The sequence below is a fragment of the Hypanus sabinus genome, chromosome 13 (assembly GCF_030144855.1).
Source record: "Hypanus sabinus isolate sHypSab1 chromosome 13, sHypSab1.hap1, whole genome shotgun sequence".
Lineage (NCBI taxonomy): Eukaryota > Metazoa > Chordata > Chondrichthyes > Myliobatiformes > Dasyatidae > Hypanus > Hypanus sabinus.
Genome location: NC_082718.1, coordinates 72801024 through 72814074, shown reverse-complemented (window position 1 = coordinate 72814074; position 13051 = coordinate 72801024). Strand labels below are relative to the sequence as shown.

The window sequence follows — 13051 nt, the reverse complement described above, 5'->3', positions numbered from 1 at the left end:
AGAGCAGAACCTGTCCACATAATCATGAATGTACGAAGAGCTGAGAATGCAACTTTGTGAAACATTAGTTTAAAGTAATTTAGACAGAGGTGTTGCTACCTCTCCTTACTGACCGTGGTATGTTGGTCAGGAAGTCGAGATCTGTGGTATATCTTAGCAGCATGCTGAGGCAAGGGGCCTGAAGCAAGGTGAGGACAGGGTGGATCTGATTTTAGGAACATTACGGTCTCTTTGGTTTGTGAAACAAACCTGTAACAGCAAACAAATTTGAAGTACCTGCTCTCTTGATGCAAGTGCAGTCACTCAGAGAAACCTTGCTGGGTTATGTTACTTCATATTCCTTGCTGACGTACTGCAAGTGTCCAGAGAAACTCAACAGTGAGAAGTTTACATATTTGATTAATGCATCTTGTGAATTTATGGTTGGTGGGGAATTTGACTGCAGTGCAGAACTCCCAAAGGTGTAGCTACTCTTGTCTTCACTGACAGCTTCTGGACAACTTCCTGCTTTAAGTCTACTTCACATTAGGAGGCTGCCCCTTGCACTGCCAGGGACTGAGCATTGATGGACATGAAAGTACATCTGGAAGGTGTGAATTATATTCCTGTTTTGGTGAGTTAACCAGGCTGAATCCACTCATCCTAAGGAGACAAGCTGTAATATTCAAGCTTTAGCCCAAAGCAAAATGCACATGAAATATTAAAGTTAATGCTGATTTTGGGGTTAACTTTCAACCAATGACATTTCTGGATTCAGGGTGGATCTGACAGATATGAATGGATTTGGGTTTCTATGTGATGTGTATAGGTTTTCACTCCACACTTGCTGTTAGTATCTTGAGCAGCTGGACAGAGAGGAGACTTTAGACCATATGATATAGAAAGGCTGTGTGTAGGTATGGAACTGATCTTGTTTGGTGTTCCAGTTGGATAAAATTCCATATGGTCTCGGAATGAAGCTCCCTGTGTTGTCCTGTAACTTCACCTTCAAAAGGCAAGTGAGTGTATGACTAGTTTCATGTCCTGATGAAGGACCTCAGACCAAAATGTCAACTGGTTGTTCAAAGAGAAGTCAAAGCCAAAGTAAAAGAAAAGCAGAGGGCATACAAGGAAGCAAAAATTAGTGGGAAGACAGAGGATTGGGAAGTTTTTAAAAGCTTACAAAAGGAAACTAAGAAGGTCATTAAGATGAACTATGAAAGGAAACTAACAAATAATATCAAAGAGGATACTAAAAGCTTTTTCAAGTATATGAAGAGTAAAAGACAGGTGAGAGTAGATATAGGACTGCTAGAAAGTGATGCTGGAGAAATTGTAATGGGAGATAAGGAAATGGCAGAGGAACTGAGTATTTTTCATCAGTCTTCACTGAGGAAGACATCAGCAGTATACCGGACATTCAAGGGTGTCAGGGAAGAGAAATATGCGCAGTCACAATTACGATAGAGAAAGTACTCAGGAAGCTGAATAGTCTAAGGGTAGATAAGTCTCTTGGACCAGATGGAATGTGCTCTGAAGGAAGTAGCAGTGGAGATTGCGGAGGCATTAGCAATGATCTTTCAAAAGTTGATAGATTCTGGCATGGTTCCGGAGGACTGGAAGATTGCAAATGTCACTCCACTATTTAAGAAGGGGGCAAGAAAGCAAAATGGAAATTATAGACCTGTTAGCTTAACATCAGTGGTTGGGAAGTTGTTGGAGTCGATTGTCAAGGATGAGGTTACGGAGTACCTGGAGGCATATGACAAGATAGGCAGAACTCAGCATGGTTTTCTTAAAGGAAAATCCTGCCTGACAAATCTAGTGCAAGTTTTTGGGGAAATTACAAGTAGGCTAGACAAGGGAGTTGCAGTGGATGTTGTGTATTTAGATTTTCAGAAGGCCTTTGACAAGGTGCCGCACATGGGGCTGCTAAGATAAGAGCCCATGAAATTATGGGAAAGTTACTTACATGGATAGAGTTGTTGATTAGCAGGAAACAGAGAGTGGGAATAAAAGAATCCCATTCTGGTTGGCTGCTGGTACCAGTGGTGTTCCACAGGGGTCTGTGATGGGGCCGCTTCTTTTTACGTTGTATATCAACGATTTGGATTATGGAATAGATGGCTTTGTGGCTAAGTTTGCTGATGATACAAAGATAGATGGAGGGGCCGGTAGTGCTGAGGAAACAGAGAGTTTGCAGAGAGACTTGAATAGATTGGGGGAATGGGCAAAGAAGTGGCAAATAAATTATGATGTTGGAAAGTGTGCGGTCTTGCACTTTGGTAGAAGAAATAAATGGGCAGACTATTATTTAAATGGGGAGAGAATTCAAATTTCTGAGATGCAACGGAACTTGGGAGTCCTCATGAAGGATACCCTTAAGGTGAACCTCCAGGTTGAGTCAGTGGTGAAGAAGGCGAATGCAATGTTGGCATTAATTTCTAGAGGAGTAGAGTATAGGAGCAGGGATGTGATATTGAGGCTCTATAAGGCACTGGTAAGACCTCACTTGGAATACTGTGTGCAGTTTTGGGATCCTTATTTAAGAAAGGATGTGCTGACATTGGAGAGGGTTCAGAAAAGATTCACTAGAATGATCCCGGGAATGAGAGGGTTAACATATGAGGAACATTTGACTGCTCTTGGACTGTACTCCTTGGAGTTTAGAAGAATGAGGGGGGACCTCATAGAAACATTTCAAATGTTGAAAGGCATGGACAGAGTGGATGTGGCAAAGTTGTTTCCCATGGTGGGGGAGTCTAGTACGAGAGGACATGACTTGAGGATTGCAGGGCACCCATTCAGAACAGAGATGTGAAAAAAAAAAATTAGCCAGAGGGTGGTGAATCTATGGAATTTATTGCCTCGGGCGGCAGTGGAGGCCAAGTCATTGGGTGTATTTAAGGCAGAGATTGATAGGTATCTGAGTATTCAGGGCATCAAAGGTTATGGTGAGAAGGCGGGGGAATAGGACTAAAGGGGAGATTGGATCAGCTCATGATGAAATGGTGGAGCAGACTTGATGGGCCAAATGGCCAACTTCTTTGTCTTATGGTCTTTTCCATAGATGCTGCCTAACTTATGGAGTTCTAGCAGCATGTTGTGTGTGGCTGAAGACTTCCAGCATCTGCAGAATGTCTTGGGTTTATACCACGCCATTGCTTCTCCCCAATACTTTCCAATGGGACTTTTGCCAGAAGAGATTGCCACTCATTATAAACAGGGACAGATGATCTTCCTATTTCCTTATAAAAGGGGGGACTTCATTGTGGGTTGAGTTCAGATCCTTCTAATCATCGTTAACAGAATACTTTACAGACTGTCAAAGGACACCACCTTCCTCTCAGTATCCAGCTGACATGACAAAGTTTGTGCTGAGATCCACCTTCTGCATTTTGGAAGCACTGATTTCAAGTTGATGAATCTAAATCAGAACTGATCCAAGTTAGAGTAGAAGTTAGTTTTAAGTTGCAGAATGTTTTGGTGAGGGGCAGGAGGTCAGAGTAGTTGCATCAAGGTTTGGTATAAATGCCCAAGAATGGAAAAGCCTGCAAACAGCCCATTTCATCACAGGAAAAGCTCTTCCCACCATTGAGCTCAGGTACCAAGAGTGTTGCCACAAAGAAAACAGCACCTGTGATCAAGGACACCCATTATCCAGGACATTCTTACTTCTCACTGCTGCCATCAGGAAGCCGTTACAGGTGATTTAGGACCAACCCCACCAGGTTCAGGAACAGTTATTGTCCTGAACCAATGTGATTCACTCACCACAACAATGAAATGATCATTGAACACAACCTATGGTCTCACTTCCAAGGACTCTATCGCTCCTGTTAACAGTATCATTTATTTAAAAACGCAAAACATTTTTAAAAACGCTGAACATTTTTAAAAATTCTGTCTGCCAGAGAAAGCAGGATCTCCCAGTGGCCACACATTTTAATTCCATGTTCCATTCCCATTCTGATATGTCTATCCATGGCCTCCTCTACTGTCAAGATGAAGCCACGCTCAGGTTGGAGGAACACCACCTTATATACCGGCTAGGTAGCCTCCAACCTGATGGCATGAACATTGATTTCTCTAACTTCTGTTAATGCCCCTCCTCCCCTTCTTACCCCAACCCTGATTTATTTATTCCCCCCTTTTTTTTTCCCTCTCTGTCCATCACTCTTTGCCTGTTGTCCATTTCTCTCTGGTGCTCCCCTTCCCCTTTCTTTCTCCCAAGGCCTCCCATCCCATGATACTTTTCCTTCTCCAGCTCTGTATCCCTTTTGCCAATCACCTTTCCAGCTCTTAGCTTCAACCCTCCCCCTCCTGCCTTTTCCTATCATTTCAGATTTCCACCTTGCCCTCCTACTTTCAAATCTCTTACTATCTTTTCTTTCAGTTAGTCCTGATGAAGGGTCTCGGCCCAAAATGTCGACAGTGCTCTTCCTATAGATGCTGCCTGGCCTGCTGCGTTCCACCAGCATTTTGTGTGTATTGCTTGAGTATCAGTTATTTACTTATTTATTGTTATTATTTGTTTCTTTTTTGTAGCTCATCTTTCAAATATTGGATGCTTATCAGTCTGTGTAGTTTTTCATTAATTCTATTGTATTTCTTTGATCTACTGTGAATGCCTGTGAGAAAATGATTTTACAGGGATGCTTAATTTAAATATTAAAGAGAGCCACAAACATTCACCTTATTTCTCTCTCCACAGATGCTGCCTGACCTGCTGATTGTTTCCAGATATTTCTGGATTTGTTTCAGATATCCAGTACCTGCAGTTTTCTGATTACCAGTATCTGTCTCTTTCTTTCTCCACAGATGCCATCTGGCCTGCTTAGTGTCCTAGTGGTTTCTGGATTTGCTTCAGATTTCTAGCAGTTTTTACTGAATTTGCTCATTTGGTACCTTGCTGACTATGATGTTATGATAGAATAGATTAATTTGTTTGCAGTTAGTTTGTATGTGACCCACAATCTTACTCTTTTCACCTGTCAGTTCAAGGTTCAGGTACGTACGCAGGAGGAGTGCAAGGGTCTACTCTGGATCCTTGATGAAGAGGCCTTAGTTGAAGGCTCTAAAGACACTGCAGTGCTCGATCGTCTCTGTTCCTATTTTGAGAAGAAAGGACTGGAAAAGGAAGGTAATAACAGCAGCACAAATAACAACCTATTTGTTTGTTAATGCATACCCTAGGAAATGTGTTAAGTATCGGGAACTGCAGTTTTAATTAGTTCCTTTAATTTGCACATTCAGAAAAATCAGCTGCAGTTCGAGATGTTTTATTGAGTAGAGAATCTGTAAAGGGAACATTGCTCACCTTCAATGTGCTTTTTGTAGATAATAGCTGCTCTTACTTTTAGGGTGATGTTACTATCATTGCATGTGGGTAATGAAGAACAGAATACTGACAGATACTTGCATTTTGTTGCTTCAGGAGGAAACCATTAGATCTTCTGAACACCTGCTTTTCCAACAGAGATTTCAACAAGTAAATTTATACAATAATCTAAAAGTGCACTGAATTGAATGAACTGTCCTGTTTAGATTCACCCACCCACAGGAATGATATCAATAAGCTTGAAGAATACAGAGCAAATTGCTGCGACTTGAGGGCCTGGGCTATAGGCAAAGGTTGGATCAGATACTATTTCCCTGAAATGAAGTGAAATCCTATAAATGTACAAGAAACTATGAGGGGCATAGATAGGGTAAATACATGCAGACTACCCCCCCCCCCCCCCCACTGAGGTTGAGTGAGAGAGACTAGATATAGAATTAGGGTGAAAGCATAAAGGTTTCTGATTTCTGAATGGTCCATGAAACCATGCTCACTCCCTCATTATATTGCTCTTTTTAGCCTATTGCATTATTTATTTTTATATAAATTTCTTATTGTGCCTTAATGTATATTTCTTGATGTTCCACTCTACTGCTGCTGCAAAACAACAAATCTCAGAACATCTCTAGAAACTTTCTAGTCTCTGGTGATTGTCTTTGGCAATTAGAGATTGGTCAGTATGACATTATGGGTATCACTGAGTTGTAGCTGAAAGAAGGCCATACTTGGGATCTTAACAAAGGATATACTTTGTATCAAAAGGACAGGCAGGAAGGCATACGTAGTGTTGTGGCTGTATTGGGAAGAAAGTGTACATCATTAGAAAGAGGTGACATAGGGTCAGAGAATGTTGAATCTTTGTGGTTGGAGTAAAATCTTTGTGGAAACTGCGAGAGTGAAAAAAAACATTAATGGAATGATATAGGTCTTCAAATTGTAGCCAAGATATGGAGTTGGGATTGCAAAGGGAGTTGGAAAAAGCATGTAATAACAATAATGTCACAATTGTAATTGGGGACTTCAAAATGCAAGGGGATAGGGAAGATCAGGATGATATCGGATCACAAGAGGGGAAATTTGTTGAGTGCCTATGAGATGGCTTTTTAGAGCAGCTTGTACTTGAACCTGCTCAGGGAAAGGATATTTTGGATTGGCTATTATGTAATAACCTAGATCTTATAGGGGAGCTCAATGTAAAGGAACCCTTAGGAGACTGATCATAATATGATTGAATTCATACTGCAATTTGAGAGGAAGAAGCACAAGTCACATGCATCAGTATTGCAATGGAATAAAGGGAATTACAGAGGCTTGAGAGTGAAGCTTGTCTGGGTGGATTGGAGGAGGTTACCGGCAGGGATGACGGCAGATAGCTGAAGTCTCTGGGAATAGTTCATTAGGCGCAGGATAGATATGTCCCACAGAATTAGTTGTTCTCAAATGGCAGGGGTAGACATCCGTGGCTGACAAGGGAAGTTAAAGACTGCATAAAAGTCAAAGAGACAGATACTGGTAATCAGAAAACTGCAGGTACTGGATATCTGAAACAAATCCAGAAATATCTGGAAACAATCAGCAGGTCAGGCAGCATCTGTGGAGAGAGAAATAAAAGTCTAGGAATAATGGTGCATAGTTCCCTGAAGGTAGAGTCTCATGTGGATAGGGTGGTGAAGAAAGCTTTTGGTATGCTGCCCTTTAAAAAGCAGGGCATTGAGTATAGGAGTTGGGATGTAACGTTAAAATTGTACAAGGCATTGGTGAGGCCAAATTTGGTGTATTGTGTACAGTTCTGGTTCTCCGAATTATAGGAAAGATGTCAACAAAATAGAGAGAGTACAGAGGAGATTTACAAGAATGTTACCTGGGTTTCTATGCCTAAGTTACAGAGAAAGGTTGAATGAGTTAGGTCTTTATTCTTTGGAGCATTGAAGGTTGAGGGGGGACTTGATAGAGGTATTTAAAATTATGAGTGGGATAGATGGAGTTGATGTGGATAGGCTTTTTCCATTGAGAGTAGGGGAGATTCAAACAAGAGGACACGAGTTGAGAGTTAGGGGGCAAACATTTAGAGGTAACATGAGGGGGAATTTCTTTACTCAGAGCATGGTAGCTGTGTGGAACGAGCTTCCAGTAGAAGTGGTAGAGGCAGGTTTGATATTGTCATTTAAAAAAAAGTTAGATAGGTATATGGACAGGAAAGGAATGGAGGGTTATGGGCTGAGTGTAGGTTGGTGGGACTAGGTGAGAGTAAGCATTCGGCACGGACTAGAAGAGCCGAAATGGCCTGTTTCTGTGCTGTAATTGTTATATGGTTATATGATGAACTAGCCATTAATATAAAGCAGGGTACTGAAAGTATTTTCAGTTATATAAAAAGAGAGGTGAGAGTTGCTACTGGACCACTGGAAAATGGTGCTGGTGAAGTAGTAATGAGATCTACCAAAGAAATGGCAGATGAACTTAACGAGTACTTTGCATCAGTCTTCACTGTGGAAGACACTAACAATGTGCAGAGGTCCGTGAGTGTTATTGCTGTTACATAGGAAAGAGTGCTCGGCAAACAAAGGTCTTAAGGTGGATAAGTCACCTGGACCAGATGGACTACATCCTAGAGTCCTGACAGAGTTTGCTGAAGAGGTAACAAATGCATTGGTCATGATCTTTTAAGTATCCTGGGAAGCAAGGAAGGAAAACAAAAGAGAGGAATTTATAGCAGTGCACACAAAATGCTGGAGGAACTCAGCAGGCCAGGCAGCATCTATGATAAAGAGTACAGTCAACATTTCAGGCCGAAGTATTGACTGTACTCTTTTCCATAGATACTGCCTGGCCTGCTGAGTTCCTCCAGCAATGTGTGTGTTCATTGGATTTTTGGCATCTGCAGATTTTGTCATTTGTGAAAGGAAGTTATAGGCCAGTTAGCCTAATATCAGTGGTTGGGAAAGTGTTGGTATCTATTATTAAGGATGAGGTTTGGGGGTACTTGGAGACTAATGATAAAATATGTCAAAGTCAGCATGGTTTCTGTAAAGGGAAATCTTGCCTGACAAATCTGTTGGAGTTCTTCAAGGAAGTAACAAGCAGGGTGGACAAAGGAAAAGCAATTCGTGTCATTTACTTGGATTTTCAGAAGGGATTTGATAAGATGCCACACTTGAGTCTGCTTAACAAAATAAAATTCCATGGCTTTACAGGAAAGATACTGGCATGGATAGAGGAATGGCTGACAGGCAGGAGGCAGGGAGTAGGAATAAAGGGGACCTTTTCTGGTTGGCTGCCAGTAACTAGTGGTGTTCATCAGGGGTCAGTATTGGGACCGCTGTTTTTCACATTGAAAATGATTTAGATAGTGGAATTCATGGGTTTGTGGCAACATTTTCAGATGATATGAAGATAAGTAGAAGGGTAGATAGTGCTGAGAAAGCAATGCAATTTCAGCAGGAGAAATTGAAGGAGTGGGCAAAAAAGTGGCTGATAGAATACAGTAACATACACAAAATGCTGGAGGAACTCAGCAGGCTATGCAGCATCTATAGAAAAAAATACAGTCAATGTTTCAGGTAGAGACCCCTCAGCAGGACTGGAGAGAAAAAGGAAGGCATAGATTTCAAAGGTCAGGGTGGGGAGAGTGAAGCACAAGGTGGTAGGTGAAACCAGGTGAAGGCGGGATGAAGTAAGTAGCTGGGAAGTTGATTGGTAAAAGAGATAGAGGGCTGGAGAAGGGGGGAGTCTGTTAGGTTGGGATAGAAGGCCATGGAAGGACAGATAAAGTTCACGAGGATGAATCCAGGAATGAAGGGATTAACATATGAGGACCATTTGACAGCTTTGGGCCTGTACACACTGGAATTTAGGAGAATGTGGGGGCAGGGAGATCTCATTGAAACCTACCCAATGTTGAAAGAACTAGATAGGTTGGATGTGGAGAGGATGTTTCTATGGTGAGGGCATCTAGAACTAGAGGGCACAGCCTAAAAGTTGAGGGGTGACCTTTTAGAACAGAGATAAGGAGAAATCTTTTGAGCCAGAGGGTAGTGATTCTGTGGAATGCTGGTGTGGCCTAGTTCATGGGTATATTTAAGATGGACATAGATAATTTCCTGGTTGGTCAAGGCATCAAAGGATATGATGAGAAGGCAGGTGTAAGGGGTTGAGTGGGATCTGGAATCAGCCATGATGGAATGGTGGAGTAGACTCAATGGGCTGAATGGCTTAATTCTGTTCCTATGACTTATGGTGACATAAACTCTTGTTGAACAAATATAGTAGCTGTAATCTCAGCTCTGTACATTGGTTGAGTGATAATAAACTTGATTCTGATTCAATGGCAAACTACCTATTGACTGTTAGGCCACTGGCGTTTAGGGCAGTGACGAAGGCCTCCATATCTGACAGTTTTCAGGGCTTCCTTCATCATGTCAGTAGCTTGGTTTTCACTACTGTCAGACATGCAAGTCCTGGGTGGAGACTCATGAACACTGTCACACTCAGATGTAGAAGTATTCTTCATTGTTGATTCCTTAACAGTTTGGTTTTACCAGTCAGGATCGTTAGCCCTAAGCTGAACCTCCCCAGACCTGGAGGAACGGTAGACCATTCCTGTCCTCTAGTCTGTCCTCTAACTATTGACCTATTTGGCATGGGTGACCCTATCAAGAGCCAAAGCATAAAGTCCTGACTCCAGCCAACATAGCTCTCCAGATCATTGAAGATTGCAAGCCTCCCAATCATAACAAGCTTGTAATCCTCTTGGAGGCTAAAAACAACCTGAGGGGAGGTTTCTTCACTCAAGGGGTAGTGAGAGTGTGGAACAAGCTGCCAATAGAAGTGGTGTATTGTGTTCAATTGCAATATTGAAGAGGAATTATAGATCTGCACATGGAGCGGTATGGAGGACTATGTTCCAGGAGCTGGTAGATGAGACGGGACTATAATTCTGTGCTGTAGTACTCTGACTCTATTCGGCCTTAATCTTTTTTCCAGTCTGTTACAGAGATTCTGTTTCTGAAGTTGACATAAGGGTAGAAACTGTGTACTCAGGGTTTCCTCCAAAGGCAGAGCTACAAAGGGCAGTTGTTCAGAGCAAAATTCATAGGTCTGTGATGGGGTCAAACTTTCAGACAGACTTTAATTAGGTCTTTCTTTCCAATAGAAAGTGGATGTACGTTTATACAACACCTCATTTCCTGAGGAAGTACAAAAGCAGACTGTAAGACTTTTAGAGTTACTATGTAGCAGAAGAGCAAATTTGTAGGCAGCAAGATTGGGGAGTTCCAGGATTACAGTCAAGGTCTACTGGGATGTGCAGGAAGGTGAGGTCGAGTCTGAATGGACGGACCTGTCATGATCTTGTTAAGTAGGTTCTTGGGACAGATCCTCTTTCCATTTCTTTATTTATAGAAACTATTGCACTTTCAAACAGTTCCTACTTCAATAATGTCTCCCTAAAAAAAACTAATTTCCATTTGGTTTGTGACTGAATCTGAACATGAACTGGGAAAAAATAGACCAAAATGATGTAGGGACTGCAGAAGAAATGCTTAATACTCATAAGTATTTAGCTGCTGTTTTTATGTTGATTAAGGAGTCAAGTTATCCACAGGGCATCTCACTCACAAAACTGAAACCTCCCCCACGGCCCCCCCCATCTGACTAAAAGATAGGAAGGCAAGTTTCTGCCAATCATCACTTCCTGGGAGAAATTGTCAAATGATGTGCTAATTCTCCTTCTCTTTTGATCTAATCTGCTGACACAAGTTGTGGGGAGGGGGTAGTTGTGCTCATTCACCTGTAGGGAAAGCAGTGGCATCTCCTGGGAGATGACTGCCACTGACAACATCCTACTGTTGAGCCATCAGGGCAAAAATGTCAGGGATTTGCAAAGACAAGATGTCAGCCAGGGTTCGCGTTCTTGCATCTATACCAGAAGCTTATGGGTTGCAGCCCCACCCTAGAGACTTGAACACAAGTTCATAGGTTGTCAAGGATCCTTATTGAATACTACAGTCAGGCGTGTGTCAGGAAATACAAACTGAGAGCCCATCTGTTCTTTCAGGTGGACTTTTGCATCATCCCCTGATCAATATCTAAATTAGATTATCTGATTATTATTTCTTTGCTGTGTGTGGGATCTTCCTGTTGTCAAGTTTCCTAGGTGATAAAAGCAGCTAGACCTCAAAAGTACTCTATTGGATGACTAGTGCTTGAGATGTTCTGAAAGTATGATAGAAACATAAAAAACCTACAGCACAATACAGGACCTTTGGCCCACAAAGCTGTGCCGAACATGCCCCTACCTTAGAACTACCTAGGCTTTACCCATAGCCCTCTATTTTTCTAAGCTCCATGTAGCCATCCAGGAGTCTCTTAAAAGACCCTATCAATTCTGGCTCCACCACCATTGCCGGCAGCCCATTTCACACACTCACCACTCACTGTGTAAAAAACTTACCCCTGACATCTCCTCTGTACCTACTTCCAAGCACCTTAAAACGACGCCCTCTCGTACTAGCCATTTCAGCCCTGAGGAAAAGCCTCTGACATGATCAATGCCTCTCATTACCTTGTACACCTCAATCAGGTTACCTCACATCCTCTGTTGCTCCAAGGAGAAAAGGACAAGTTTACTCAAACTATTCTCATAAGGCAGGCTCCCCAATCCAGGCAACATCCTTGTAAATCTCCTCTGCACCTTTTCTATGGTTTCCACATCCTTCCTGCATTGAGGCAACCAGAATTGAACACAGTACTCCAAGTGGGGTCTGACCAGGGTCCTATATAGCTGCAACATTACCTCTTGGCTCTTAAACACAATCCCACGATTGATGAAGACCAGTGCTCCATATGCCTTCTTACCCACAGAGTCAACCTGCGTAGCAGCTTTGAGTGTCCTATGGACTCAGACCCCAAGATCCCTCTGATCCACCACACTGCCAAGAGTCTTGCCATTAATACTATATTCTGCCATCGTATTTGACCTACCAAAATGAACCACCTCACATTTATCTGGGTTGAACTCCATCTGCCACTTCTCAGCCCAGTCTTGCATCTTATCAATGACCCGTTGTAACCTCTGACAGCCCTCCACACTATCCACAACAACCCCAGCCCTTGTGTCATCAGCAAATTTACTAACCCCTCCCTCCACTTCCTCATTCTGGTCACTTATAAAAATCACAAAGAGTAGTGGTCCCAGCACAGATCCCTGAGGCACCGAGATGGATTCTTAGAACAGCTTGTACTGGAGCCTACCAGGGAGAAGGCAATTCTAGATTTAGTGTTGTGTAATGAACCAGATTTGATCAGGGACCTCGAGGTAAAGGAACCATTAGGACGTAGTGACCATAATATGATATGTTTGAACCTACAATTTGAGAAGGAGAACGGAAAATCGGATGTGTGAGTATTACAGTTGAACAAAGGGAACTATGGAGCTATGAGGGAGGAGCTGGCCAAAGTTCAATGGAACAATACCCTAGCAGGGAAGACAGTGGAACAACAATGACAAGTATTTCTGGGAATAATGCAGAAGGTGCAGGATCGGTTCATTCCAAAGAGGAAGAAAGATCTTAAGGGGAGTAAGGGGTGGCCGTTGCTGATGAGGGAAGTAAAGGACAGTATAAAAATAAAAGAGAAGAAGTGTAACATAGCAAAGATGAGCGGGAAACCGGAGGACTGGGAAGCTTTTAAGGAGCAACAGAAGATAACAAAAAAGGCAATACACCAAGAAAA

At 42.3% G+C, this 13051-nt stretch overlaps 1 protein-coding gene across 1 annotated transcript in view; it reads left to right on the top strand.

Moving 5' to 3' along the window:
* LOC132403977 (unconventional myosin-XVIIIb-like) overlaps window positions 1-13051 on the top strand; it is a gene marked incomplete at its 5' end in the record, with an annotated part of 415128 nt that overhangs the window by 103334 nt on the left and 298743 nt on the right. The window contains one exon of the mRNA XM_059987873.1: window positions 4978-5122. Coding sequence (XP_059843856.1) covers window positions 4978-5122 — 145 coding nt within the window. The remainder of the gene's footprint in view (window positions 1-4977; window positions 5123-13051) is intronic.